At 60.0% G+C, this 24523-nt stretch overlaps 12 protein-coding genes and 2 non-coding genes across 14 annotated transcripts; 9 read left to right on the top strand and 5 right to left on the bottom strand.

The window, feature by feature from the left end:
- Positions 1–193: 193 nt before the first annotated feature.
- On the top strand, positions 194–2260 carry BXZ73DRAFT_38740 (phosphoglycerate mutase-like protein; the record flags this gene model as incomplete). The annotated part of the gene is made up of 8 exons (XM_048018243.1): positions 194–386; positions 438–867; positions 921–1009; positions 1061–1079; positions 1137–1489; positions 1546–1761; positions 1816–1889; positions 1952–2260. 8 exons carry the CDS (start codon positions 194–196, stop codon positions 2258–2260), a joined length of 1683 nt encoding a protein of 560 aa, XP_047883297.1.
- A 93-nt stretch (positions 2261–2353) lies between these two features.
- On the bottom strand, positions 2354–3641 carry BXZ73DRAFT_38513 (GroES-like protein; the record flags this gene model as incomplete). The annotated part of the gene is made up of 5 exons (XM_048018210.1): positions 2354–2470; positions 2534–2940; positions 3001–3196; positions 3251–3329; positions 3379–3641. The coding sequence occupies 5 exons, from the start codon at positions 3639–3641 to the stop codon at positions 2354–2356; spliced, it is 1062 nt and encodes a 353-aa protein (XP_047883296.1).
- Positions 3642–4694: 1053 nt separating this feature from the next.
- BXZ73DRAFT_t13 lies at positions 4695–4783 on the top strand. The gene has a single exon. It is a non-coding gene; the product is annotated as a tRNA-Leu (tRNA).
- Positions 4784–5027: 244 nt separating this feature from the next.
- Positions 5028–6806, top strand: BXZ73DRAFT_38205 (proline iminopeptidase; the record flags this gene model as incomplete). Its single annotated transcript, XM_048018142.1, has 14 exons — positions 5028–5092; positions 5154–5188; positions 5282–5358; positions 5410–5450; positions 5509–5614; positions 5685–5714; positions 5776–5810; positions 5880–5903; positions 5974–6027; positions 6088–6282; positions 6351–6390; positions 6448–6497; positions 6549–6711; positions 6780–6806. 14 exons carry the CDS (start codon positions 5028–5030, stop codon positions 6804–6806), a joined length of 942 nt encoding a protein of 313 aa, XP_047883295.1.
- A 1429-nt stretch (positions 6807–8235) lies between these two features.
- BXZ73DRAFT_96291 (uncharacterized protein) lies at positions 8236–9436 on the top strand (the record flags this gene model as incomplete). The annotated part of the gene is made up of 4 exons (XM_048027032.1): positions 8236–8780; positions 8837–8937; positions 8996–9246; positions 9311–9436. 4 exons carry the CDS (start codon positions 8236–8238, stop codon positions 9434–9436), a joined length of 1023 nt encoding a protein of 340 aa, XP_047883294.1.
- Positions 9437–10025: 589 nt separating this feature from the next.
- Positions 10026–11564, bottom strand: BXZ73DRAFT_38360 (Poly(A)+ RNA export protein; the record flags this gene model as incomplete). The annotated part of the gene is made up of 8 exons (XM_048018172.1): positions 10026–10210; positions 10335–10388; positions 10447–10592; positions 10644–10744; positions 10809–10961; positions 11021–11194; positions 11259–11351; positions 11409–11564. 8 exons carry the CDS (start codon positions 11562–11564, stop codon positions 10026–10028), a joined length of 1062 nt encoding a protein of 353 aa, XP_047883293.1.
- Positions 11565–11818: 254 nt separating this feature from the next.
- Positions 11819–11909, bottom strand: BXZ73DRAFT_t10. The gene has a single exon. It is a non-coding gene; the product is annotated as a tRNA-Arg (tRNA).
- Positions 11910–12175: 266 nt separating this feature from the next.
- On the bottom strand, positions 12176–13300 carry BXZ73DRAFT_73461 (uncharacterized protein; the record flags this gene model as incomplete). Its single annotated transcript, XM_048021900.1, has 2 exons — positions 12176–12507; positions 12574–13300. 2 exons carry the CDS (start codon positions 13298–13300, stop codon positions 12176–12178), a joined length of 1059 nt encoding a protein of 352 aa, XP_047883292.1.
- A 980-nt stretch (positions 13301–14280) lies between these two features.
- On the top strand, positions 14281–14750 carry BXZ73DRAFT_96288 (uncharacterized protein; the record flags this gene model as incomplete). The annotated part of the gene is made up of 2 exons (XM_048027031.1): positions 14281–14518; positions 14569–14750. The coding sequence occupies 2 exons, from the start codon at positions 14281–14283 to the stop codon at positions 14748–14750; spliced, it is 420 nt and encodes a 139-aa protein (XP_047883291.1).
- Positions 14751–15071: 321 nt separating this feature from the next.
- BXZ73DRAFT_73459 (DSS1/SEM1 family-domain-containing protein) lies at positions 15072–15559 on the top strand (the record flags this gene model as incomplete). Its single annotated transcript, XM_048021899.1, has 3 exons — positions 15072–15204; positions 15311–15446; positions 15505–15559. The coding sequence occupies 3 exons, from the start codon at positions 15072–15074 to the stop codon at positions 15557–15559; spliced, it is 324 nt and encodes a 107-aa protein (XP_047883290.1).
- Positions 15560–16551: 992 nt separating this feature from the next.
- On the top strand, positions 16552–18809 carry BXZ73DRAFT_96286 (metabolite transporter; the record flags this gene model as incomplete). The annotated part of the gene is made up of 15 exons (XM_048027030.1): positions 16552–16604; positions 16668–16693; positions 16757–16783; positions 16844–16852; positions 16904–17043; positions 17104–17207; positions 17274–17395; positions 17468–17750; positions 17801–17807; positions 17868–17899; positions 17949–18005; positions 18057–18126; positions 18176–18416; positions 18470–18639; positions 18699–18809. The coding sequence occupies 15 exons, from the start codon at positions 16552–16554 to the stop codon at positions 18807–18809; spliced, it is 1452 nt and encodes a 483-aa protein (XP_047883289.1).
- A 1064-nt stretch (positions 18810–19873) lies between these two features.
- On the top strand, positions 19874–20951 carry BXZ73DRAFT_96285 (uncharacterized protein; the record flags this gene model as incomplete). The annotated part of the gene is made up of 4 exons (XM_048027029.1): positions 19874–19892; positions 19987–20072; positions 20341–20586; positions 20754–20951. 4 exons carry the CDS (start codon positions 19874–19876, stop codon positions 20949–20951), a joined length of 549 nt encoding a protein of 182 aa, XP_047883288.1.
- Positions 20952–21165: 214 nt separating this feature from the next.
- BXZ73DRAFT_86809 (NAD-P-binding protein) lies at positions 21166–22311 on the bottom strand (the record flags this gene model as incomplete). The annotated part of the gene is made up of 3 exons (XM_048024322.1): positions 21166–21588; positions 21654–21856; positions 21924–22311. The coding sequence occupies 3 exons, from the start codon at positions 22309–22311 to the stop codon at positions 21166–21168; spliced, it is 1014 nt and encodes a 337-aa protein (XP_047883287.1).
- Positions 22312–22629: 318 nt separating this feature from the next.
- On the top strand, positions 22630–24189 carry BXZ73DRAFT_86808 (homoserine O-acetyltransferase; the record flags this gene model as incomplete). Its single annotated transcript, XM_048024321.1, has 3 exons — positions 22630–22814; positions 22871–23044; positions 23100–24189. The coding sequence occupies 3 exons, from the start codon at positions 22630–22632 to the stop codon at positions 24187–24189; spliced, it is 1449 nt and encodes a 482-aa protein (XP_047883286.1).
- Positions 24190–24523: the final 334 nt, after the last annotated feature.

The following is a 24523-nucleotide window of genomic DNA, read 5'->3' as shown; positions in this document are numbered from 1 at the left end:
ACATTGCTTCCGGCGTACCCTCAGCCCAGGGTATAGCCAATGTCTTGCCGACCGGCCGCTCCCTCCCAACATGGACACCGACGTCGGGGGAATTGGCGGTCCGCTTCAACCCCAAGGCGCCTTCATGCGGAATGCATAAATACAGCCTCGTGTCACTGCAAACAAGGCAGACCAGGCGGCCTCAGCAACTCCCATGGATTTTACTTCTCTCCTTGTCGCCGCTCAACTCGCCGTCGTCGTGGCCTGCTTGCCACAGCCCGGCGAAGCATCGCGCTTCGCTGGCTCAACTGTCTCTGCGGTCTTCCCACCCCCTGGCGCGACGGGGACGTCTCTGGACGCGTTCTTCCCTGATGCGTCGCAAGTGGGCCATGCTGGCCCGACTCCCAGTATGTATTGCACTCTGTTCCCGTTATCCGACGCTGACCTTTCCTTGCCAGCGGGAGACGAACCTTGGCTCGTTGAGACTGCCCCAGCTGGGCCGCTCAAACAAGATATCAACCCACTCGTCATATCCCCACCGTCCAGCACCGAAACTTATCCCGGCAATGGCGACTCTACCGCCTTCAACCGGGCCCGCTCCTGGGGCAACCTCAGCCCGTGGTGGTCGCTCGAAGGCAACGACAGCTTCGGCCTTCCTGACGCGTCAGAGATCGTCCCCGCCGGGTGCGAGCTCACGCAGGTGCACCTGCTCCACCGCCACGGTGCGCGGTACCCGACCGGGGGGTCCGCTCCGTCTCAGTTTGCGGGGCTCGTCAACGCGGCCGCGACGTCGACCGGGTTCAACGCGACTGGTCCGCTCGAGTTCCTGAACACGTGGACGTACAAGCTTGGGGAGGAGATACTTACGCCGTTTGGTCGGCAGCAGCTGTGAGTTTGTGTCTTGATCTGAATGAGTAAGGTGTTCGACGCGCTTTTTGCAGGTTCAATCTGGGGGTCGGGTTCCGGACGAAGTACGGGCACCTCTTGAAGGACTTCACCGAACTTCCGGTGTTTCGTACGACCTCCGATGGTAGCTAGCTTCATTTGTGGGAACGATGCTGCGACTGACGGAACCTAATAGCCCGTATGGTGGACTCTGCGTGAGCAGCCTTCAACTCGCCGTGAAGGTCGCGCGGCTAACATACTGAAATACCTAGACTTAACTTTGCGGCAGGCTTCTTCGGCGTACAGCAGTACGAGTCTTCGTACCACCAGCTCATTGTGATCGAGGACGATGGGTTCTACAACTCACTAGACCCTTGGGACGCCTGCCCAAATGCCAATAACGACGACTCCAATCTCGGCATCCTGGCTTTCTCAAACTGGACGGCGGTGTATCTGAACGAAACGGTGCCTCGGCTGCAGCAATACATCGAAGGGATCGATCTCGACCTCGAGGCCGTTCTTGGCATGCAGCAGCTCTGTCCGTACGAGACGATCGCGCTTGGGTACTCTGCCTTCTGTGAATTGTTCACCGATGACGAGTGGAGGGGATATGAATACGCCATAGGTGAGCGTCATCTAGGACTGCGTCTTCCACTTCCACTGACTGACATGGTGATGCAGACCTTGAGGTATGGTACAGTTTCGGACCCGGCAATCCTACGTCAGCGGCTCAAGGATTGGGATGGATCCAAGAACTCGTCGCCCGTTTGACTCACACCCCTCTGAACAATTTCGACATGACCACGAACAACCAGACCTTAGACAGTAGCAATATCACATTCCCAGTCAATCAACCGATCTATGTGGATGCTACCCATGACGTTGTCGTGTCCGTTAGTGAGTCTGACGTACTCCTTGTCTCCGCAGTCTCGCTGAGCACAAAATATGCAGTCCTTACAGCCTTGAACTTCACTTCAATGGCCGCTGCCGGGCCTCCGCCCGTGGATCACATTCAAGAGAATCAGGTAAGTCCAGAGTGCATCTTCCATCCAAATCCAGTGCTTGATTGACGGGGATGACTTCGCAGACATACTTCTCATCCCACGTGGTTCCCTTCGCCACCAATCTCGTCGGACAAGTCATGTCTTGTCCCTCCCGGACTAGCTCCCCAAGCAACGGCTCGGACTCATTCATCCGCTTCCTGCTGAACGACGCAGTGGTACCGCTCACGGGCGTCGCTCATTGCGCTCCCGACAAGGACGGCCTTTGCGCACTCGACGATTTCGTGAAGGGCATGGAAGAGCGCATTGCGGAAATCGACTTCGAGTACGACTGTTTCGCAAACTACACGGCGCCATGGCCGGATCCGATCATTGATGGAAGGATGAAGCACTAAAGGGCAGTTTACTGGTTCGGTTAACGGACTCAAAGTCATGCATTTCTGCTTCGATACTACTCTCCCGAATCCACTACTAGTACTGGCACGCGCCTAGGTCTCGAAAGGGTGGAATACCAGCTTCTTTCCGCTGACCTTGCCCGCCTTTCCAAATGCCAACCCCTCTGGAATCGCACCCAGACCTCCAGGTACGACCTCCGGCACCAGCGGCTGGGAAAAATAACGTAAGCACTTCAATCCCAGGCTCGCAAGATAATCGCAGTAGCAGCGCACCTTGATTGTCCCCTCCTCCAACATCCCCTCGAGCGCCCTCGTGAACTCCGCCGCGAACGTGCGGTTTTTCGGGAACGCCATGACCCCGCTCCCGACGACGACCTTCACGCCTTTCGCCTCCGCCTCTGCGCGCACCTCGGCATCGTGCACGAGCACGAGCGTCCCGCCCGCGGCGAGCAGCGCGAGCCCCGCGGTCTGCGTGGCGGCGGTCGACGCACCGTCGTACACGACCGCGATGGGCGTGGAGCCGGCGACGCGCGCGACCTCGGCGGCGAGCTCCGCGGGGGTGTCGGAGAGCGTGCGCGGGAGGACGTGGGTCGCGCCGTAGGAGAGCGTGAGGGGGGTGTTGTGCGGGGATGCGGTGGCGATGATCGGGGAGAAGCCGGAGAGCTTCAGGAATTGGAGGGCTGAGGGTGCTGAGGGTGAGTACTGGCGCGGACGGGGAGAGGAGAAAGGGGGAGACTTACCCATCTGGCCAACCGAACTTGCTCCTGCGAGCACGACAGCGGCCTGGCCTGCGTACTTGCCACGCCCGCCAGGGCGCCAGGGAGCGGTGAGTCCGGCGCTCACGACGGTGGGGCCCGGGTGATACAACGGCAAGACAGCGGAGGGGGCGGGCGTCGCAATTGTCGCCGCTTCATCGAAGCTCATACTAGCTGGAATCTGGACGCCACGGGTGTTTGAGTTGGAGTCACCGCAATAACATAGCCTACTGACCTTGGCAAGTTGGTCAGCAAAGCTGCGGATGTATTGTTGGAAGGTGTTGGACTGCTTCGTGAAACCCCCTTGAGCAAGCCTAGGGGTCGATTGAGCAGTTGTATCCTGGCGAAAGCACGGAAGCTTACACTCTGTCTCCTAACTTGACGTTGCGAACGTTCGTGCCAACCGCGACCACGGTCCCACTGGCCGCAAAGCCCACGATGTATGGCCATTCCTTGATGCTTGCCCTGTTGTCGTGGAACCACCAGTCGGCGGGGTTCATGGCGGTCGTCTCAACCTTGACAATCGCCTCGGTTTCGCCGGGAGTAGGAGTGTCGACACCTTGGAGTTGAAGGGACCCGTCCGCAGAGGCGAAGACGAGAGCCTGATGTTGCTGTGGAAGTGCCATGGTTGTAAGGGTGCGAGGAGTCTTTCTGAAAGAGATTAGGGCCGCTGTATGGAGCAATGCGTGTCTCCCCGATCTCGAGCTTTTAACCCCAGCAGATGATGCACTGCATCCGAGGGACGCCTCGAACTTGTATTCTGCGGCTGACCAACTGAGCGCCAGTAGGTGACCGGTGAGCGCAAGCTTTGTCATTTCCCGTGTCTCGCACCGCTGGGACACTCGGCGAGAGTCATCATATCCGAGCGGGAGGGAGTTCTGGGTTATCGCATGATGATGAGCTGTCGAAATGAACACTAGACGCGCAGTACAACTCACATTCATTACCGGCGAGTTTTGAGGGCCAGTGATACTTGTCATGCAGTCTCTTGCACATAGGCATGACAGCAGCTAACATGGTGGATCCAGCGATCGATATAATATCAATGTGTGCAGCGGTCAAGAGCGCATGCACATTTACGTACCTATTAACCTAGCCTTCGGTATCGGGGCCCAAGGTGAGGATGCAGTGCGACCTTCGTATCGAGCCATGACTCAGCTGGGCGTGAGGAGGACAACCCGGGTGGGAGCGATGTCTAATGTTTACTCGGACGTGCGACGCGCGTTCGTAGGAACTGACGTCGTTGAACTTGATTGGGTAGCGAAATACCAGATCTGCTGATGTCTGCAACGTCCATATCAAGAAGCGCTTGCAATAAGAAGATGCAGTCTTTGTAGCTGGACTCTGAGCAGATGGTGGACGGACTCAACGGTAGTCGCCCGGCAGACGGCATGAAGTAGGGTTGGGACTTGGCAGCCTCAAGGCTTGAAATATGTCGTCCTAGAACTGACAGTCGCCCTCCGGGATGATCATACGGAGCGCAGTTCTTGGCGAGGAGACTGCGGAGACAAGTGGTGCATGCGGATCGAGTGCTTTGGGGACCGTGTTCAAACCTAGGCTACTACGCTTTGATAGTAGATGAGCTGCCTAGCTAAGTACGACGTACTAATAAGCTTACAAACCCTAAGTTTCCGGGCCTGTCTCGCCATTGTAGCGTTTAAAATTTGGTTACTCTACAAGGCGAGATGGCCGAGCGGTCTAAGGCGCCAGACTAAGGTGACACACAATCTGGTCCGAAAGGGCGGGGGTTCGAATCCCCCTCTCGTCATTTCTTTCCTCCATTTTGTTGCGACGAGCTGATCCTCAATCGATCGACGGTTTGGGCTGCTTCGAGAACGCATTAACAGCCCTCGATGGTTTTCGGTCCGTTCCGGGCTAGGACGCTGCGAGCTGTCCGTCTCCCTCCCCATCCCAATCCTTGGACTTTTCCTCACCACCCACTCACACCTCCGTCTCCACCTCGGCTGCTCTGGCCACAATCACACATCCACAGTGCTCGCGCTATGAACACCATGTACCCGCTCATTGAACCTCATCTGACGGACAAGCTAAAGGTATCCGACCTCCACACCCTCCAGTATGTTCGCCCGCTCCATCTTTCTCCGAACCGGACCTCGAGGCTCATACAACGTGCACAGCTATGAGATAAGCGGGAACAAGGAGGGTACCCCAGGTCTGTGTAGCCGTCCATCAGATCGTCCTCTGCGGCGGCGTTGACCGCGATGCTCCATCTTTGCCGTGCATCTTCCATGTCTTCGTCATCTAGTCATCTTCTTGCACGGCGGCCCCGGAGGCGGCTGCGATGCCAGGGATCGCTCATTCTTCGACCCTGCGAAGTACAAGGTGCGCTCGAAGTCAAAACATGATGAACGCCAACTCACAATGCCGCTCTAGATCGTCCTGATGGACCAGCGCGGTTCTGGCAAGTCGACCCCGTGCGTTTCGGTGGGGTTAACTGCTCTACGAAGCATGCCTAAACGGCGACCGGGACAGGATGGCGAGCCTCGAGGAGAATACAACGTGGGACCTTATCAAGGATATTGAGAAGCTCCGTGAGCAACTCAGCATCGAGAAGTGGCATGTCTTTGGTGGCTCCTGGGTGAGTTGCAACCGTATTTCACTGTATCCAGCGTTCTAAATGAGCCTGTACTCCGCATTCACCCCCCTAGGGTTCTACGCTCGCCCTTGCATATGCTCAGGTGAATGCATAGAAGACCTGCCTCCCAGCCATGCAACGCTGACAGGCCCTCGCTGCGGCAGTCGCACCCTGACCGCGTGAAGAGCCTCGTTCTCCGGTGCGTTGCCGTCTGACGCCCACTCCCTCTCTGCGCTTGGACTCAAGAGGTCAACTTATTTTTGTCCAGCGGCATCTTCACCCTCCGGAAGAGGTCCGTCCGCTCCCTGCCAAACTTTTTCAAACATGACTCGTCGCTGACGCTGCCCCGCTGGCGCACGCAGCGAGCTCAGGTTCTTCTACCAGGATGGCGCCTCGCATCTCTTCCCAGAAGCCTGGTAAGCGCGTCCGCTCATCTGCGTTTCGGACCTGTGGCGCATGCTGATGTCGCGCCGCAGGGAGGAGTACGTGGCGCCGATCCCGGAGGCGGAGCGGAACGACATGGTGCTCGCGTACCACGCGCAGCTGAACTCCGCTGATGATGAGACACGCCTCCGCGCGGCGCGGGCGTGGACGAAGTGGGAGATGGCGACGAGCAAGCTCTACGTCGACCCGGCGCAGATCGCGCAATCGGAGAAGGACGACTTTGCGGAGTGGGTGTTGAATGCTGGCGCGGCGTGCCCGTGTGCAGTGACTGATTGGCGGCTTGTGCGTTTGACAGAGCGTTCGCAAGGATAGAGAACCACTACTTTGTGAACGACGTGGGTGCCTCTCCGTGCTTGCTCTGGGTTATGCGTTCTGACGAGAGGACTTTTCAGGGTTTCATGCGCGACGGGCAGTTGCTCGCAGAGCAGGAGATCGACAAGATGTAGGTCATCGTCCGTCGGCGTCGAGGCATGCGTTCATCCGACACTTGTAGCCGTCATATTCCCTGCGTCATCGTCCAGGGCCGGTACGACGTCGTCTGCCCAGCGACAACAGCCTATGCGCTCAAGAAGGTCTGGCCTGAGGCGACGCTGCACATCGTTCCCGATGCGGGCCATTCGTCGCGCGAGGCTGGGACGAGCAAGCTGTTGGTCCAGGTGCGCCGATCATCACGCCACCTTCCGTGGTGACACTCATCTGAGCGTGCGCTGACGTGGTTTCACAGGCAACGGACGGGTTCGCGCATCTGTGAAGGCGGAAATCGGCAAAGGAATGTGATTGGAACGCTGGGCGAACATGGTCATAGGCCAGGCTCATCTGTAGATAGTAATGCATGCGCAAGCGACGTCTTCGCGGAAGTAAATATCAAGGTGTGTGGCCTCTCAGGAACGTTCATCACCCGTGGTGAACGGTGGCTCTTCCGGAATGGGAACGTACCCTTCCTTTGCAGCCTCCGCCACTGGGGCGGCGATGGACGAGATCGTCGGCGGGTCCTTAAGGTTTGAGGCTCTGGGGAAAGGGAAAAGTTTTTGACGTCCTGCACTTGCCCTCTCTTTCCTCATCTCTCTCTTGGTCGGGCCGTGCATACTGTCAGTCGTCGTCGTTCATGATCATGACTCACTGCGCTGTAACGACAAAAGATACTGAATTGGATAGCTGTGAGCGGGCCCACTTCTTTCTATGTTGTTATTGACAAGTATGGTCCACAAGTACCTCACCATCGCCGTTCCAACCTCCCAACACCTCACCCGAGCTGTCGTAGCGCGCAGTTGAGGGTGGGTGGGCGCTGATCGATGGGGTGACGTACAACTAACCGTAACTCGGCCCCTCCGTGCGGGAGGCATCCTGGAACGACAAGGGAGACGCGTGGGGCGTAGCACTTGCCTTCCACCTTCTCCCCCCCTCTCTGCTCGCTCGTCGTTTGTTCATTTCTGCAGCGTTCGGCCACCAAGACTCCTCGCAGACCTCCAAAGACTCCTCGCGGACCTCCAAAGACGCCAGATTGGTCTTATCAAGCGCCATGATCGTCCGCGCGGGAACCACATCAGTCACTCGAGTAAGCACCCATGGGAAGACCGAGCGATGGCGATTGGAGAGTCTCAGGAGGCGGCCCGCCTTGGCGTACGGAAACGGGGGAAGCGCACAACCGGACAGCGACAACATCACTGGTCGCGGCGCCGTCCAGCGCGGACGCCGACAGGTGACCCGGTGGGGAGGGGCCCATCGTACGACTCCGACACAGCAGCAGGTGAGCACCTGGCCAGGCTGGTTATCGAGAGCGAGGCTGGTCCTGCGGCACCGCTGGGCCAGCCCCGACGTTGTCGAGGCGGGCGGCGTAGAGTCGCAGACAGCGAAAAGGTGGTTCGATGTGCGGAGCTGGGGGAGCAGGGTGCGCCCTGGGCACGCCTGGGCGAGGCAGGCGCTAGGGGCCCAGGGGTGAAGGAGCGAGACCGAGGAGGCCGGGGGAGATTAGATGGGCGCTTTATCCAATCGGGCGGCCGAAAATGCGAGGTGGAACGACATCGGCAGCGCGCGCCTCGAATATAAGCCGCTCCGGGCGGGCCTGACCTCCTCGTCCTCGTCGTGTCCGACGCCCCGCCCTTCCGAACGCCAGCCGTCCACTTTCGTTCAGTCGGCTGCGCCTCTGCCCCGCCCCCCACCCCCCGCCTCCAAGCGCCGCCATGGATATCGTCCTCCACCTCGCGGACGAGTATGTGCTCGACAAGGCCTGGGCTGCGCTTCTTCCCATGTCCGCCTTCACCGCGAATGCGACCGGCCTATACAATGCCACTTCTCACGTCGCGCCAGTTGCCGCCTCCCAACCCTCGGCGTGGTCCCAGCTCATCTCTTACATCCCCCACCCCGTCCCCGAGCAAACTCTCGCCTCCCCTTTGCACACTGTCGGGCAGCTCGCGTCCGCGTGGCCCCGCGACTATCTCCCCCGTCAAGTCATCTCCCTGTTCATCCTCACATTCGCGGGCATCCATGTCCTGTACTTTCTCTTCGCCACCTTGTCCTACTACTTCATCTTCAACCATGATATGATGAAGCACCCTCGCTTCCTCAAAAACCAGGTCAAGCTCGAGATCCAGTGCAGTTTGAGGGCATTCCCCTTGATGATTCTATACACCCTCCCCTGGTTTCTCGGCGAGGTTCGTGGCCACTCGCGACTGTACGACAACGTAGGGGACTTTGGATGGGGATATTTGGTGTTCTCGTCGTTCTTGTGAGTTGCACAATGATCCTATTTCGCTGCCTGCATAATCGACTGACGGCCACTAGCTTCCTCGTCTTCACGGACTACCTCATCTACTGGATTCACCGCTGGGAGCACCTCCCTATCTTCTACAAGTGGCTCCACAAGCCTCACCACAAGTGGCTGAGTGAGTTCTACTTTGCCGTTTCTCATTCGAGAGCGACGCGCTGATGCGTCTTATGCAGTTCCTACACCGTTTGCATCACACGCGTTCCACCCCCTCGACGGCTACGTGCAATCTCTACCTTACCACATGTTCATCTATCTCTTCCCCATCCAGCGTACCCTGTACCTGTGTCTCTTCGTGTTTGTCAACTTCTGGTCCATTTTCATCCACGACTCCGACATGATCACCGGGCATCCGCTGGAGAAGATCATTAACGGCCCGGCGCACCATACTCTGCACCATCTGTACTTCACGGTCAATTACGGCCAGGTATGTTCGCAGCCGTTTGATATGGGTTGTTGGCGATTGTGCTAATTCTCCCATTCCCCCGCAGTACTTCACGTGGGCAGATCGCATGGGCAACTCATACCGGCAGCCGGAGGCCGCGCTTGACCCTATGCTCGACATCAAAGCCGCTGAGGCAAAAAAGCAAAAGGCTGCGCTTGGGAAGGAGCAATGAACTCGGCGCGCCTCCTAGCATTTACGCTCTCTCCGTGTTTGTTTGGCTTGCTTTCCGCATTTATCTCTCCGCACATCGTCTCCTGCATCTATCTATCACGTTGCTTATTCATGACATCGTAACGATTAAGTATCCCCCTCCCCCCTCTCCCACCACCTGCGCCTTCCCGTTGCCGCCAAATGTATATTAAGACTGCAGCAGATACCATAGTTGTTCCCGTGGCGCCGCGAGGGGCCGGGGAATGTGGACAACGTACTCATACCTAGAGGATGACGATCTAATACTCTCGTCGCTTGCATTGTCGTTTAGCCCGTCTGAATTAATGCACACATTGTTTGTACCGCCGTGTCATTTCCTGGCGTGCACGAAGGGCCGGAGATGGCTGCTAATTGTCGAGTACAGACGTGCTGCAGGTTCGGAGGGAAGATACAAGAAAGCAAAATGACAACGTTAGGAAAAAAAACTAGAGCGACATCACATGGGGGACTCGAGACATCTGACAAGCAGTAAACTAAAAGGACACCGTCGTAGGTCATGCACGTATTTTCTGCAGGAGGAGAAGCGGCGGGTGCAGCGGGGCGACGGGGTTTCACCGCTTCTGCGGCTTGCGCTTCACCTCGTCGTCCTTGCACGCGTGCAGCATGAGCTTGTTGGGGTGCCCGGGGGTCATGCCCGAGTGACCCTTGGACCAGTCGTACGCGAGCGCGTAGGCGAAGATCGTCCCCGAGCGGTTGAACGCCGCGCAGGGCACGGGGCCGGGCGCGGGGTCGAAGGCTGTCGTTTGCGCGCACCGGTGGAAGAGGCGAGAAGCGACGGGGGTGGGAGGTGGGAGGCAGGGGGGCGAAGGGGCGTGAGCAAGAGTGCACATTCGCGGAAAGGCGGAGGAGGGGTGACGCACACTTCAGGCGCGTGCGCGCGTCCTTGTCCCAGAAGTTGATCGTCCCATCGGCGCCTGCAGGTGCGCGTGAGCACGGGCGGGCGCGAGGGAAAGGAAAGAAAAAGAAACGCACCGCAGGTGGAGAAGGTGCCGTGGATGGGGTGGAAGGAGATGTCGTTCACGGCGTAGACGAGGGACTGGTCCTTCGTCGTCGGCGACTGGTCCCGGCGGTGGCACTTGAACGAGAAGTTGTTCGACGCGTCCTTCTCCTCGACGTACCTGTGCGCTGTGGGTGAGCGGGGAGAATGCGGCGGAGCGGGGTCGACGCACTGGATCGCCACGCGCCCCTCGATGCTGCCGACCGCGAAGCCGTTCGCGGCGGGGAAACACGCGACGACGCGCGTCTGCCACTTTAGTGGGGATTGGAGGGTCTGTGGGAAGCGGAGCGCACCGCTCGTAAACGGCAATGAAACCGGGATCTGCGGGAGAATCTACCTTGAAAGGGGTGGTGGGGTTCTGGAGGTTGAACACCTGGATGTGCCGCTCCGCGGTGCCGACGACCATGAGCGGGTAGACGACGTCCATGGTGTAGCAGCGCTCCGGAAGCTGCACGGTCGAGACCGGCGTCGACTGGCGGAGGTCCCAGTACTGTCGGGTGCTCTCGTCTCAGCTCCAGCCCCGCGAGGCACGACACACACGCCACGCACCTTGACCGTCTTGTCCCAGCTGCCGGTGACCAGTACCCCGCCCTGGGGCGACTCAATCCAGCGCACGACGCGGATCGGCGCGTCGTGCTGGGCCACCTGCGACGCCTGGCCCGTCGTGACGTCGAACATCCGCCCCGCGTTGTCCGCGCCGCCGGAGAGAATTTTGGTACCGTCCTGCGGGCCGAGGGTTCGCGGTTCGCGTCTTTTCCGCGAGGAGATGGAGAGGAGTATGACGCACCTTGTTCCAGCACACGGAGAGCACGGGCCCCTGGTGCGAGTACATGGCCTTGCCCTGCGTCTGGCCGTTCGCCCCGACTTCATAGATGCGTACCTGTGGCAAATGCGGTCAATGCCGTCGAGCGACGCGTCGACAATAAATAAGACTCACATTGTTGTCCCACGAGCCGACCGCAAGGTAGTCCGCGGTCGGGGAAAAGGCCGTCGAGGAAATGGAATCGGTGGGGGGATCATTCACCTCGATGTCTTTCTCAGTGGCGCTGTTCGCGGCGCCAAGCGTCGATGTCGACGTGCCAAAGAACGCCATCCCGGCGCAAGCACAGTATCTTCACAGAGCGTAGGTCGAATAAGGAGGTGGAAGGACCAGGGTGCAGATGAGGGACAGGACGGAGGACAAGGCTGGTCTCCCTGCAGTGCGCCGCGGCGGCTCCGAAACATGCGGCGTGTGACTAGCGCCCGCGTGCTCCTCCGTGCTCCGGGCCCGCCACTTGTTCTGCACTCCCTCGCTGCGTTCCTCTGCATGTTGCGGGACAGAGTCCTACATGGCTGGAAACCAAAAAGCGACCAACCTGGGATTCGAACCCAGAATCTTCAGCTACGATTTCCTGCGTAAAGCCGGAAACTGACGCCTTAACCATTAGGCCAGCCGGCCGATAGGAGCCACATAAGGCATAAATTCATAACCAACACCTTAGAAAAATAACATATTGATGGTCTCAACTGTTCCCAAGGATCATATCTTGTCAACACCGAGTTTTATTGAGCACCAAGCCAGTCTCGAGGTGCGATCAGTAATATATGCATTGATTATAAGACGAGCCATAAACGATACAGTCATTTTCGTGTGATACAAGTCCGGATGACACGGTTCTCCAGGAGTGCTCTACTAAGTCGCTACAATGTCTCCTCCTCGCACGTTTACCGACGCCGCGCGAAGGTGAGCATGTCGCGAACCTGCACGCCTCCCTTCCAGTACCCTTCATGGCCCACGACGCCCGCCCGCCAGGCGGGGTACAGCTCTGCGTCCAGGTCTCTGCAAGACGTCCCGAGCACGATCTCCGGATGGAGGAGCAGCACGCTCGTCTCCTTCCTGCACCCCTTTCCCAGCTCGATCAGCGCCGAGATCAGCTCCCACCGCCGCGTCGTCACCTTCTCCCTGAAGAACTCCACCTCCGAGAGCGCGAACGGCTGCAGCCACAGCCGCGTCATGTGCGGAAACGCCGTCCCCTCCGACTCGCCTGGGGTTTTCGCTGCAGGGGTCGAACGTCGCCGTCAGTCCTCCCGTCCTGCCGCGGGGGAACGAGAACAGCACTCACCGAGAACGGCACGGAGCCCGACGGCGGCCGTGCGGTCGGGCACGTCCGAGAGGCGCAGCTCGCGCACGTCCGGCGCGAGCGCGGTCCAGCAGCTGAGCAGGTGTTCCGGCGCCCCCGCCCCGCGCGCGAGCGGCAGCTCGCGCCCGCACGTCGCCAGGTGCAGGCGTGCGAGCCGCGGGAAGAGGCGTGCGCGCAACGCCGGCGCGGCTTCAGCCCCCTCGTCCCCGTCCCCGTCCCCGTCCCCGCTCTCGTCGTCGTCGCAGCGCGCGACGGTGAGATCGCGGAGCTCTGTGAATTCTGGGCAGGCTGCGAAGAGCTCGGCGTGGGGCACGGGCGAGAGGACGACGAGGGTGCGCAGGTCGGGCCCGAGGCGTGCGAGTAGCGCGCGGATGGTGCGCGCCACGCGCGCGCGGTCACCTCGGGGGTTAGAGCTGCACGCCTCGAGGTCGCCGTGCTGGGTGTGGGCCGACGGGGGACGCGCACCGAGGAAGAGGTGGCGGACCTTGGGGTACGCGGGCCCGTCGGCGGCGTGTTGCGCGGCGAAGGCGGTGATTTGCGCGGGCCCGGCGAGGTGGAGGGTGTAGTAGCGGAAGGGCTGGACGGCGGCGTGGAAGGCCCGCGAGACGAGAGAGAGCGCATGGCCGGTTGCGCCGCCGTCGGCGCAGGCGAAGACGAAAACTGCCTGGAGCAGCTCTATGGGGAAATCGTGGATTGTCGTGGAGGCCATGGTTTGAGTTGGTTTGAGTGCGCCGTGGGATGGGAGGGGAGGGGAGGATAGTGTGCGGAGGCAGTCCCTGGAACACGTACGACGCGAGCTGGGGTTCTTATTGTCCGTCCAGGCCCGGGCCTGCGGCTTTGGCCGTGAGCCCAAATGGCGGAGGCTCGCGGGACCCGGGGACGCGCCCGGTAAAGCAAAGGGCCAAAGATGAAACGCGTGGCTAGCAATATCGAGCATCACTCACGCGTGCACATGGAAACAACAATAAAGCTCTGGGATCTGCCCGAAGGGTCGGAAGCTCGGCTAGCGTGCGCGATGAAGCCTGACTCGGCATGCGACCGCTCTTTGAAGTTCTGCCCCGCCACAAGCGCACCGGCGCAGAGCCTGTTCTGATGAAGCCACGCGAGAGCGGGATCTTCCTGAACAGGACTTGACTCGCCGATCAAAGTTCAGACCATTTTGAGATTCAGAATGCACGCGTGCAACATCACGTATCCAAGGCTCGCCCAAACACCCGCTGGTGATGCGAGTGCCTTACAAGGAGAAGTCCAGGGCTATGAGGGGGTCGGTGAGTCAGCTAACTTCGGCTTCAGAAAACACAGAGGACGTGATGGATGGAGAGATTGATGTCGGGTAAGCGTCTTGTGCCACAGGCCCAAAGTGCTAGTCACTAGCCATCAATTGACCTTACTTTGTAGCTATGTACTAGATTTTTATGACGTATTTTGGGCGATGAGCTGCGGAGGCCGTTGAACCCCTGTGCAGCAAGCTCGATGGATGCCAGCCTCAATACTTGCGCTTTGACGTCATTCGTCCGCTCACTGTTCCGCCATTCGATGTACCGTGGAGTGACGTCGTGCCGATATGAGTGGTCCTGTAGAGCTCGTATATGAGCGGCCCCATGAGTCGCAGTTGTGAACTAACTTCTCTCACCGCCCACCTACTTCACAACCCCGCATTCACCGTTCAACCTTCGTCTGCGATTCATCATGGTCAAAGACGCGCGCGGTCCTTACAACAAGCCCTCCGCTGGCAACGAGGTCGACGAGATGACCTACAATTCCCAGGCGGATGCTCGCTCAGACCACGCCGCGTTCGACGACTGCACCGACCCTGAGACCCAGCCCATTGGGGCGCGCGGTGCAGACAACCAGCCGACGAACCGTAACTATCTGCAGGAGGATCAGGAGACGGAGCGCTCGGAGGAAACAGGGAGGATCTCAAGCGGTGCGCTCAGTGTTTGGAGTGGTTTGATTGGCACTGAAGGTTATGCTTAGGTGAGGTCGATGACTTGCTGTCAAGCCAGACCGCCGAGGAGCGTGATGCCACCGGCGGCACACGTGGGAAGCGCGTCGATGCGTTCAAGCAGGAGCGTGACCTCGACCGCGCATACGAGGAGAGTGGGGTGTATGACGACCAAAAGGATGTCGAGATTCGATCTGCAACTGGCCGTCATTGAGGTTATTACTTGGCCCGGCATGGCGGACATGATGAAGTCAGATGTTCTGTAAACTACAAGTAGGAAGCTATCGCATCGATATACAGTTACAGAAAGAAAAATTGGAACAAGAGCACTCGCATTAAGAAATCCCAATTGCAATGTGCTTTTGCCCCGATCAGAGTGAGCCTAACTGGAAGCCGGAGGTAAAGAACTCGGGCGCTTGTCTGTCTGAGGTGCGCCTAATCTAGCGTTCTCACGCCTGAACGGGCATGACGCGTCCCTGGGTCTACATGCGTACTGTTGAGTGCACCGTGTCCACAGCCATTGCTCCTCCCCACCATGTCCGCCTCCGCATCCACATCACAAGCCATACAGAGCACATCTGCTGCGGTAGAGCATACCAAGGATGATGACGTCCCGCACCTTGGCGTTCTGGAGGAAGACGACGAATTCGAGGAGTTTGCTGTAGCAGGTATGTGCTCCCTCCCTGCATACACCTTGTGGCCCAAGGCATGATTTGAATGGGCCTCGGATTCATTGTCGTCAAACGCATGAGACTCATCCGTGCTTGTGTGCAGACTGGGACGATTCGCAAACGGACCTCGCACATCTGGGTGGCACCGCTCCGGGCGCTGCGAAGTCGGGCGGGGACAAGCTTTGGGAGGACAACTGGGATGATGATGACATTGAGGACGATTTCAGTGTACAGCTTAGGTGCGTATCCATATGCACGGTGGACCGCGTCACCCCACTCACGTATATGCGGGGGTAGGAGCGAGCTGGCGAAGAAAACGGGCAACGGTGGCTCAGAGCCCATGCAGCACTAGCCGGGCATCTAGAATCTTTGACGTCTTGTGCAACGATTACCTGGTCTTTGCAATGTATCAAATACTGTCCAAAGAACCTTCCGGCTCTCTTACTTCCTGCAATTGTGATTGAGGTCACCAGCCGTCCTCCCGAGATAAGCCGACTTCTTCCCCCAACCTCAAGGCTTTTGGGTCTCTATCAAGGGACGCGCTGGGCGATAGGATGACACCGCTCCGATGAAAGACGTGCTGTCTCGGAGCTTGCTTCCCTCCGAGTATGGCGAAGGCGAAGGCCAGGACAAGGTTATGTCGCTCGTGGTGTAACCAAAGGTTCGCAATTCACACACGTTCCGCTTGAACGCACGGGTCGTGAATTGGGAGTGTCAGAACTTACTGCCGTCCATTGAAGGTCTGGCCAGTCTCGATCGCGCCCTGGGACAAGCCTCCACGCTGCACCGTTTCGAATGTGTATTTGTTACCAAGTGGGCGGTGGGACCACGCAAACGTTTGTCGGTTGAGCGTGTCGTTTGAGACACTGAAGCAAACTTGCAGACTGATTTACAAACAGTGATGGCGGCGCGTGGCCCGGTGGACGAGTGCGACGCGAGCGATGGCATGATTTTACTGGGCGAGACTACGCGAGACTATCAGATAAGTGGTATCAGCGTGCAGAACAGTGCGGAAAGGTGCCGGGGAGAAGGCCTGGTTATGCTATTATAGCTGAGCTTATCTCTGCAGGAGAAGAGGAGAGAGAACCCAGTCGGAGCAGCGCAGCAATGCACCGGCACTCTGCCGCGACGTCCCTGCAGCGGGAGAGACAGACGAACGTGCGTAGGGCCCGATAAGGGAACCCGACCAGGAACGCTCTCCGGACAGCCGGTCCCATCAGCGATCAAAAGTTGGACGGCGGGGGAGGAAAGTTATATACGTGCCCTTCCATCCGTGCAAGCTCGCGCCCTTCGCCCCCGCCGTCTCCCCCCCTCTCCCCAGAGCCAGCGTAGCGCACGACGACCATGTCCGAGGTAGTCAAGAAGCCCAGCCTTTCCCAGGTCTCTCTCATCTTCGCGTACGTCCCGTCGTCCAATCCTTCTCCCGATCGTCTTGGCACTCATCGTAATCTCGTCCCCAGCTGTGGAACGGCGCTTTTCTCCGACGGTGAGCCCAAATGGCAAAATGTGCGCTAGGCTTGTCTCCTGACTGCGGGCTTGTGGGTGCCAGGTTACGCCAATGGTGTCATTGGCTTGGGTGCGTCTCCCCATGTCCGCACTCCCCAGCCACATTTGCTAACTTGATAAACCTTTCCAGTCAACACCCGTGCGTAAACCTCGCATGATCTGCTTGGAAATCGCTGAATGTGTCCTACAGTGCTCAAGCGTATCTATGGCAAGGAACAGGTCGACGTCAACTACAGCAACACTATCTCTAGTGTGGCCTTCGCTGGTACCGTCGTTGGTATGCTCTCCTTCGGCTACCTCTCGGACAGGATGGGCAGGAAGTTTGGTATGGTGGGTGTATCCTATATTCTGCGCATATAATGTGCTCAGCTCGCTTGTGCGCATACATAGATGCTTGCAACGGGCATCGTCGCCTTCTTCTCCCTCCTCTCCTCCGCCTCTAGTGGCGCTCAACACAGCGTCCACGGTCTCCTCGCCATGCTCTCATTCTGTCGGTGCGCTCTCACTTCATGCGCCATGTCTCCGAGTTGCAATTTGTAATGATCACCATTCTTACACAGCTTCTTCCTTGGCATTGGTGTGGGCGCGGAATATCCGTGTGGTTCTGTCGCCGCCTCGGAGCAGTCGGAAGAGCCTGGCATCAACAAGAATGCTCAGCACCGTTGGTTTGCGCTTGCGACGAGTACGTGGCCGCTTTTCGTCCGGGTATTTGGACCTTCGGGGTGGTCGTGTGACACTGACTCGGTTGGCGCAGACACGATGATCGACTTTGGTTTCGTTGTTTCGTCATTTGTGCCCCTCGTTCTCTTCTGGATCTTCGGCGAGAACCACCTGCGTGCTGTATGGCGCATCTCCCTTGGCCTTGGTTTCATCCCTGCGATTGCCGTCCTTCTCTGGCGTCTGAAGATGGAGGAGCCCGCTCGCTACAAGAAGGACTCCATGGCGAACGCGAAGGTTCCCTACATGCTCATTTTCAAGCGTTACGGGGTCCGCTTGGCGGCTATCTCCGTCACCTGGTTTGTCTACGACTTCATTACGTGAGTTTTCTCTCCAAGTCTGTCAAGAAGTGGTCCTCATGCTGTTACAGGTACCCCGTGAGTTTTATTCGAGCTATAATCAACTTTTGTTGAAGGCTTACTCATTCTATGTGCTAGTTCGGTCTGTACAGCTCGACCGTCACCGACACGTGAGTCATCGTTTATTGACAGTCGCCGCGTATGCTCATTCTCTTGTAGTATCACTGGTGGCAACTCCAGTCTTTCGGTCGTCTTTGGCTGGTCTGTGGTGATCAAGTGAGTCGTCATATCCACCGAGTTTGGACATGCTCTGACATGTCCCCGAAGCTTGTTCTACATTCCTGGAACTGTCATCGGCGCTTTCGTCGTCGACTTCCTCGGTCCCAAGTACACCATGGTCAGTGTGTCGAAACCGTGTTATGCACAAATCTGACGATCATACTCAGATCACTGGCCTTTTGTGCCAAGCTGTCATCGGTTTCATCATGAGTGGTCTCTACAACCAGCTCGTCAACCACATCGCTGCCTTTGCCATCGTCTACGGTATTTTCCTGAGCTTCGGCGAGCTTGGCCCGGGCAACTGCCTCGGCATGCTTGCCGCGAAGTCTGGCCCCACCGCTGTCCGGGGTCAGTTCTATGGTGTCGCCGCCGCGATCGGCAAGATCGGTGCATTCGCTGGTACCTGGGGTAAGCAGCTGTGCACCATCCATCCGTTTACGCGAAGCTCACGGCCTGTACAGCCTGGCAGAGCATTATCGACGACTTCGCCCAGAGGCACCCCAACGACCCTAACGCTGGCCAGACCGGACCCTTCTGGATTGGCTCTGGTCTTGCGATATTCAGCGCCATTATCACGTTCTTCTTCATCAGCCCTCTCTCGCACGATGGTATGGAGAAGGAAGACCAGGAGGTATGTGTCTGGCGGGTGTTTCTTGTCAACACGGCGGTGCTGACAGGTCGACCACATAGTTCCGCGAGTACCTCGAAGCCAACGGCTACGACACCGCCCAGATGGGTCTCCGCACGGAGTCGGACACCTTGTCCACCGCCAGCGACGAAAAGAAGGAGATCGCCGTTTAGGCGCTGCGACCCGCTACCCACCACCTCTTCTCTTTGGCTCTGGGTTTCGGCGTCCCGCGTGCACGTATCACGACCCCCTCATGACAGCCGTGGCGTCTCGTCTCGTTGCTCTGTCGCATTGCTGTCTCGTGTCACAGCCCCCACTAACTCATTGCTGACGGTACCATGTCTTAATGGTTATGTTATACCTTTCTTGTGCATATTACGAATGGATGTTTGATGAGTGTTGTACTATCTGTACGCCTCGTGTCATGGATCTCCTCTGTGCTACAATGACCGTGTGGTCACTCTCGCCAATACCCGGTGATGTGTCTCGCCCAGGAATAGGGCCATGTCACCTGAAGGGAGCGCTGATGCTGTTTCAAGAATTAAGCTGCGTTTCATCTCTCCACCATCACAGCTGCCGCGTCAGTTGCGGACGCATCGTCGTCATCCGTCCGCATTTACGAATGGGGCCGGGCAACGGGAACGTAGGGAAGACAATGAACTTACCTGCTCTCGCTACACCGCTGGCCCAGACGCGCTCGGAAATTGCGAGCGCAACGCCAGAAGCACACGCGCGGGTGCGTTGAGTGCCAATTGATGCTGTCCGGCGCCGCCGGGGACCGTTTCTGCCGGACACCAGGCGCTGGTTCGGGAGGCGTTCAGTACGCATGTTCCCTGAACGGGTATGGATGCATGCGCAGTGTGTGCCCCGACTCGCTCAGTGGGGGACCGGTGGACCGGGCCGCCGGTGTGCCGCACGCGGTGGGCGTTTATTCCATCCGCCTCTTGGACGCGAACCACGAGCACGGTAACGCGCACTAATTCTACTGTCAGTGTCTATTCCCTCGAAGGGTTGCTGTGCGCCTGTGGCTCACCCTGATCCTTCTTTGGCGCTGCGCAGGTAGACTCCGGCCGAGAGGTTGTCCGCGCAAAGGTACTACAGCGCTCAGCTGTGTCGCCTCCGACCGGGATTGGGGCTCTGAGATCAGAATCTCCACATCCATCTACAGCGTCCTCTTCGACTCCGGCCCTGAGCTCAGCACCACCCACCTCAACGGCTTCTTAGTCCCGGGAAAAACATGCCTCCACGTCGACAGCGTGCGTCCATCTCGCACCGTCTCCCGCCGCCGTCCGACGGGTCGCGGAGATGCTGGGCGGCCTGCGCTCACCGCACGCGCTTTCCCGTCCACAGCTGCTAGGAAGGCCCACACGACGGGGAGCGCGCTCGACCCGGACGTCATCGCGAAGCGCACGAAGCGCCACCTGGACGAGCTCGAGGTCCGTGCCCACTCGCAGCGTCCTCCCCACCCAAACGCGCGCTGATCGGCGAACACGCCTCTTTTCCTGCCCAAACGGACCGTCCTCTGCCGCCCCCCTCGACCGCACGTCGACGTCCCCCCCGGACCGCCCGTCGCGCGGTGACGCGAACGCCCGCCCTTGTCCCCTTTCCTGGCCCCGCGCTGGCGTGGCGCCCCCCGCTCGGCCTCTCAACTGACCGCCCCGTGCCTCGCCGCACGACCTCTGCCGCCCCGCCGTCTCCCCGCAGCGCTCGAACTACGCCGAGCCGACCGGGGTGCCAGGCGCGGAGGGCGACGAGGACGACGAGGAGCCCGGCGTGGGCGTCCACGGCGGGCGCACCGCCAAGGGCCGCGCCCGCCGCGCGACGATCTCGGACAAGCGGCAGTGGGAGCGGCCTGGGCTCGCGAAGGCGAAGGCGGGGCGGAAGACGTCGATGAACGTCCGGACGGCGGTGCTGTACAAGAAGAACCTCGGCGTGCTCGTCGAGGAGTCGGTGCGTGTTGCCGGTTTTTGGCGGCGAACCGCGCAGGGCGCTGACGTTCGCTTCGTTCACTCACACGACCATCCACTCACCGGCACCTACGGCGGCATTCGCGCGCGCGTTGCGTGCGGACGCGAATACCGCCCGATGTCGTGCGCGACGCCCTGCGCGGCCTGCAGGGTATCGAACAGCTGCCGCCCAGTGTACCGACCTACTTGCGCGCCGCCGCGCCGCCGCCCAAGGAGCCACCGCGGCTGCTGTGCTCGGTGTGCGGGTATTGGGGGAAGTACAAGTGCAAGCGGTGCGCGATGCCGTATTGTGATATGAACTGCGAGGGCGTGCACAACGAGACGCGGTGCGAGAGGCGGGTGGTTTGAAGGGTGGAAGAGAGTGGATGTCTTGGGACCTTACTCATCTGTTTTGTCGTCGTCGTTTGCGGCACTCCGTTTGTATGCCGTGGCTCTGCTGTAGGACAACACAGATACTGTGACTCGCTACCAATAAATCGAATGGTTATACAATGTCAGACAGATCACAATGAGGTACTCAGTATGTGCATACACCCAACCATGAGCGGACACGTAACATACATCATGGCGCGGTGAAGTTGTACTTCCGCGCCGCCATGCGCTCCACGGCCGCGGGGAAGGGCCAGTAGCCAAAGTGCCCGAAGCGCGAGAACGCGTACGGCATGAGCACGTACCGCTCCGCCCCGTCTATCGCGCGCACCGCCCGGCGCGCGACGTCGACGACCTTGAGGCCGTGCACGTTCGGGTCGAGCTCGCGCACGGCGCCGCCGTCGACCGCGGACGCGCGGAAGTCGCCGGCGACGGTGCTCGGGATGACGTTCGTGAACGCGACGTCCGGGTGCTCGATCGCGAGCGCCTGGTAGAGGAGGAGCGCGGCGGACTTGGTGGCGCAGTAGAGCGAACGCGTCGGCGCGGGGCAGAGCGCGGCGAGCGACGAGATTTGGCAGATCGCGGGCGTGGGGGAGGTCTGGGAGAGAAGAGGGATCTGGACGGGGTGGTAGCGTAAGGAACGTACAAGACGCGGGGGGACGGGAGGAGCGGTCGACGTACGAAAGTGACGGCGGAGACGAGAGGGCCGAGGAAGTTGGCTTCCATCGCCTTGGTTGCGACTTGCGCGGTGTGCTTGACGCCCTCGACGGACACTTGTGGGGGGTCGAACGCGCCGTGTCTCCTCTCGAGCCCGGCTACTTCCAGCAACGGCCGGAGAGCGGACACCCCGGCGGACACCACGAGCGTGTCCAGACCGCCCCACCCTGACGACAGCACCGGTACCGTTGAGCGAGCGTACGGACGCAGACGACGAGGCGCAGCGGGACGCACGCTTCTCCAGCTGGTCTCGCAGCTCGACCATGTCCTCCGCGTCCCCAAAGTCCCCGCGGAACGACCACGCCTCGCCCGTGGCGCCCCCGCGGAAGAGCGCGGTGCACTCCTCCACGACCCCGCCCAGCTGCCGCTCGCGGCGGCCGACGACGCACACGCGGGCCCCGCGCGCGGCGTACTCGTGCGCGATCGCGCGCCCGATGCCGCTCGACGCGCCGAGAATGAGCACGCGCTCCCGAGCGGGGGGCAGCCTTTTCAAGCGCGGGCGGCGTGGGCGGAGGAGGCGGAGGGCGATGTAGAGGCTTGTGAGCGAGCCGAGGAGGAGTTGGTACGGGCCAAGTCCCGTCGTAGATTCTAGTTCAGCAAGCAAGGCGGACAGCGTTTCCATCGCCAGGAAGGTTGTAAGATGAAGCAGTGCGATTCGAGGAGTGTGCGGGGTGGAAGCTGGACACCAGTGCTGCCACTCGCGCAGCCCGCGGCGTTGCTGGCGCCGGCGAGCAGCCTTGTGGCCAGCAGCGGGGAGCGTGGGACGCGTGGCCCGGATACGGCCGGCGTTTGGTGACTCCCTCCGGGCCGGCAGTCTTCGTTCAATTCACAGTTTCCCTTCACACAACTTGCTCGAGCACCTCGCGCTGCCCAAAATAAAAGCGGCTCGCGGGTAGAGCGGCGGACTGATCCTCCTTCTTCCACCCACATCTGCCCCCCCATGTCTCCGTTCGCCCAGCTGATTGATCAGAGCATTTTTACCGTTCCTTCTTTTACTCTAGAATCTGGATACGTTCTCAAGGATGCCCCCGTCGCCTACAAGACGTGGGGAGCCCTCAATGACAACAAGGACAATGTCATGATTATCTGTCATGCCTTTACTGGCAGCTCAGACGTAGAGGACTGGTTTGTCTTCCATAGTAGTGCTGTCGTCGATCACCGTTGCTCACTTTGATTTCCAGGTGGGGCCCTCTCATGGGCCGCGGGAAAGTCTTCGATTCAACCCGATACTTCATTTTCTGCGCCAACGTCCTTGGATCACCATACGGATCGGCCTCGCCTGTTACCGTCAACCCTGATACAGGCAAACCATACGGTCCAGAGTTCCCTCTCACGACCATCCGGGACGACGTTCGGTGAGTCAATTTCCTTACAGTGAGAGAGTTTTCCATGACTCATCATGCTACGTAGGATACACAAGCTTGTCCTCGACCACCTCGGCATTAACTCCGTGGCGGTCGTAATCGGCGGCTCCATGGGCGGGATGGCCGTCCTCGAGTGGCCGCTCTGCACGCCTCCAGGCTTCGTCCGCCACATCATCCCCATGGCCACCTCCGCACGACACTCCGCCTGGTGCATCAGCTGGGGCGAAGCCCAGCGGCAGAGCATATACAGCGACCCGACGTACCAGGACGGCTACTACGACGTTCAACCCTCCTCCGGTCTCGCCGCCGCGCGCATGGCCGCCCTCCTCACCTACCGCTCCCGCGACTCGTTCGAGCGCCGCTTCGGGCGCAAACCCCAGCGCCCGGCGGTGCCCCCGACGGCGAGCGATGACGCGATGCCCACGCCGCCGCAAAGCCCGCGCCAGTCCCCCTCGGCGGACGACACCCTCGCTGCGCACAACGACGGCCTCCGGGTCTCGCAGGGCTCGCGCCCGTCGACGCCGCGGTCGAGCGTCGCGCTCCACTCCGCCACCGCACCCGCGACGACGTCGAGCCCGCCCGCGACCTCCCCCACGACCGCCAGCGAGCGCCCGACCTCGCCCGCGTCGGGCGCGGCGCGGCCGCCGATCTTCTCCGCGCAGTCCTACCTGCGCTACCAGGGCGACAAGTTCACGGGCCGGTTCGACGCGAACTGCTACATCCACATCACCCGCAAGCTCGACACGCACGACGTCTCCCGCGAGCGCCCCCTCTCCCCCTCCTCCCCGTCTGGCGAGAGCGAGGACGACGCGGTCGCGCGCGCGCTGGCCGCGGAGCCCCCGCGCGCGCTCGTGATCGGGATCGAGAGCGACGGGCTCTTCATGCCCGCGGAGCAGCGGGAGCTCGCGGCGGGCATCCCCGGCGCGCGCCTGGTGATGATCCCGAGCCCGGAGGGCCACGACGGCTTCCTGCTCGAGTTCGAGCTCATCAACCGGCACATCCTCCGGCACCTCAGGCGGGAGCTCCCGGAGCACTACGCGGGCGCGATTCCCGAGGAGGCGGAGCCCGAGGGCGACTTCGCGATCAAGAAGACGAGCCTGTTCGGGGAGGCGGAGGCGGACGTCGCGCGTTGGTAGACCGGCCGGGCTGAGCGCGGCGCTTGGGTGGGCGGGCGCTCGCACGGCGGGGGAGGGCTCGTTTGAACGCCATCGGTGCGCCTGCTGAACAATTGTAGCGATACATCCAACTGTACCACCTCGGACTATTCACAAATATAGTAGATAGACAAGGCTGTTCAACCCAGCCAATACATCACATTGGGACACTGCGGGATCCAATATATACATTTGATGCATGACAAGATCGTAGAAGATCTAGGCAGACAGCGTTCATAACGTAGAGAGTAACATATGGTAGATGAGCGAGGGAACCGGGGAACGAGACTGGAACACTATCGTGTCATACATGCGG

Source organism: Epithele typhae (genome assembly GCF_022376455.1).
Source record: "Epithele typhae strain CBS 203.58 chromosome Unknown BXZ73scaffold_2, whole genome shotgun sequence".
Classification (NCBI taxonomy): Eukaryota; Fungi; Basidiomycota; class Agaricomycetes; order Polyporales; family Epitheliaceae; genus Epithele; species Epithele typhae.
The sequence above is the reverse complement of the archived record's forward strand: the minus strand, read 5'-3'. Positions and strand labels throughout refer to the sequence as shown.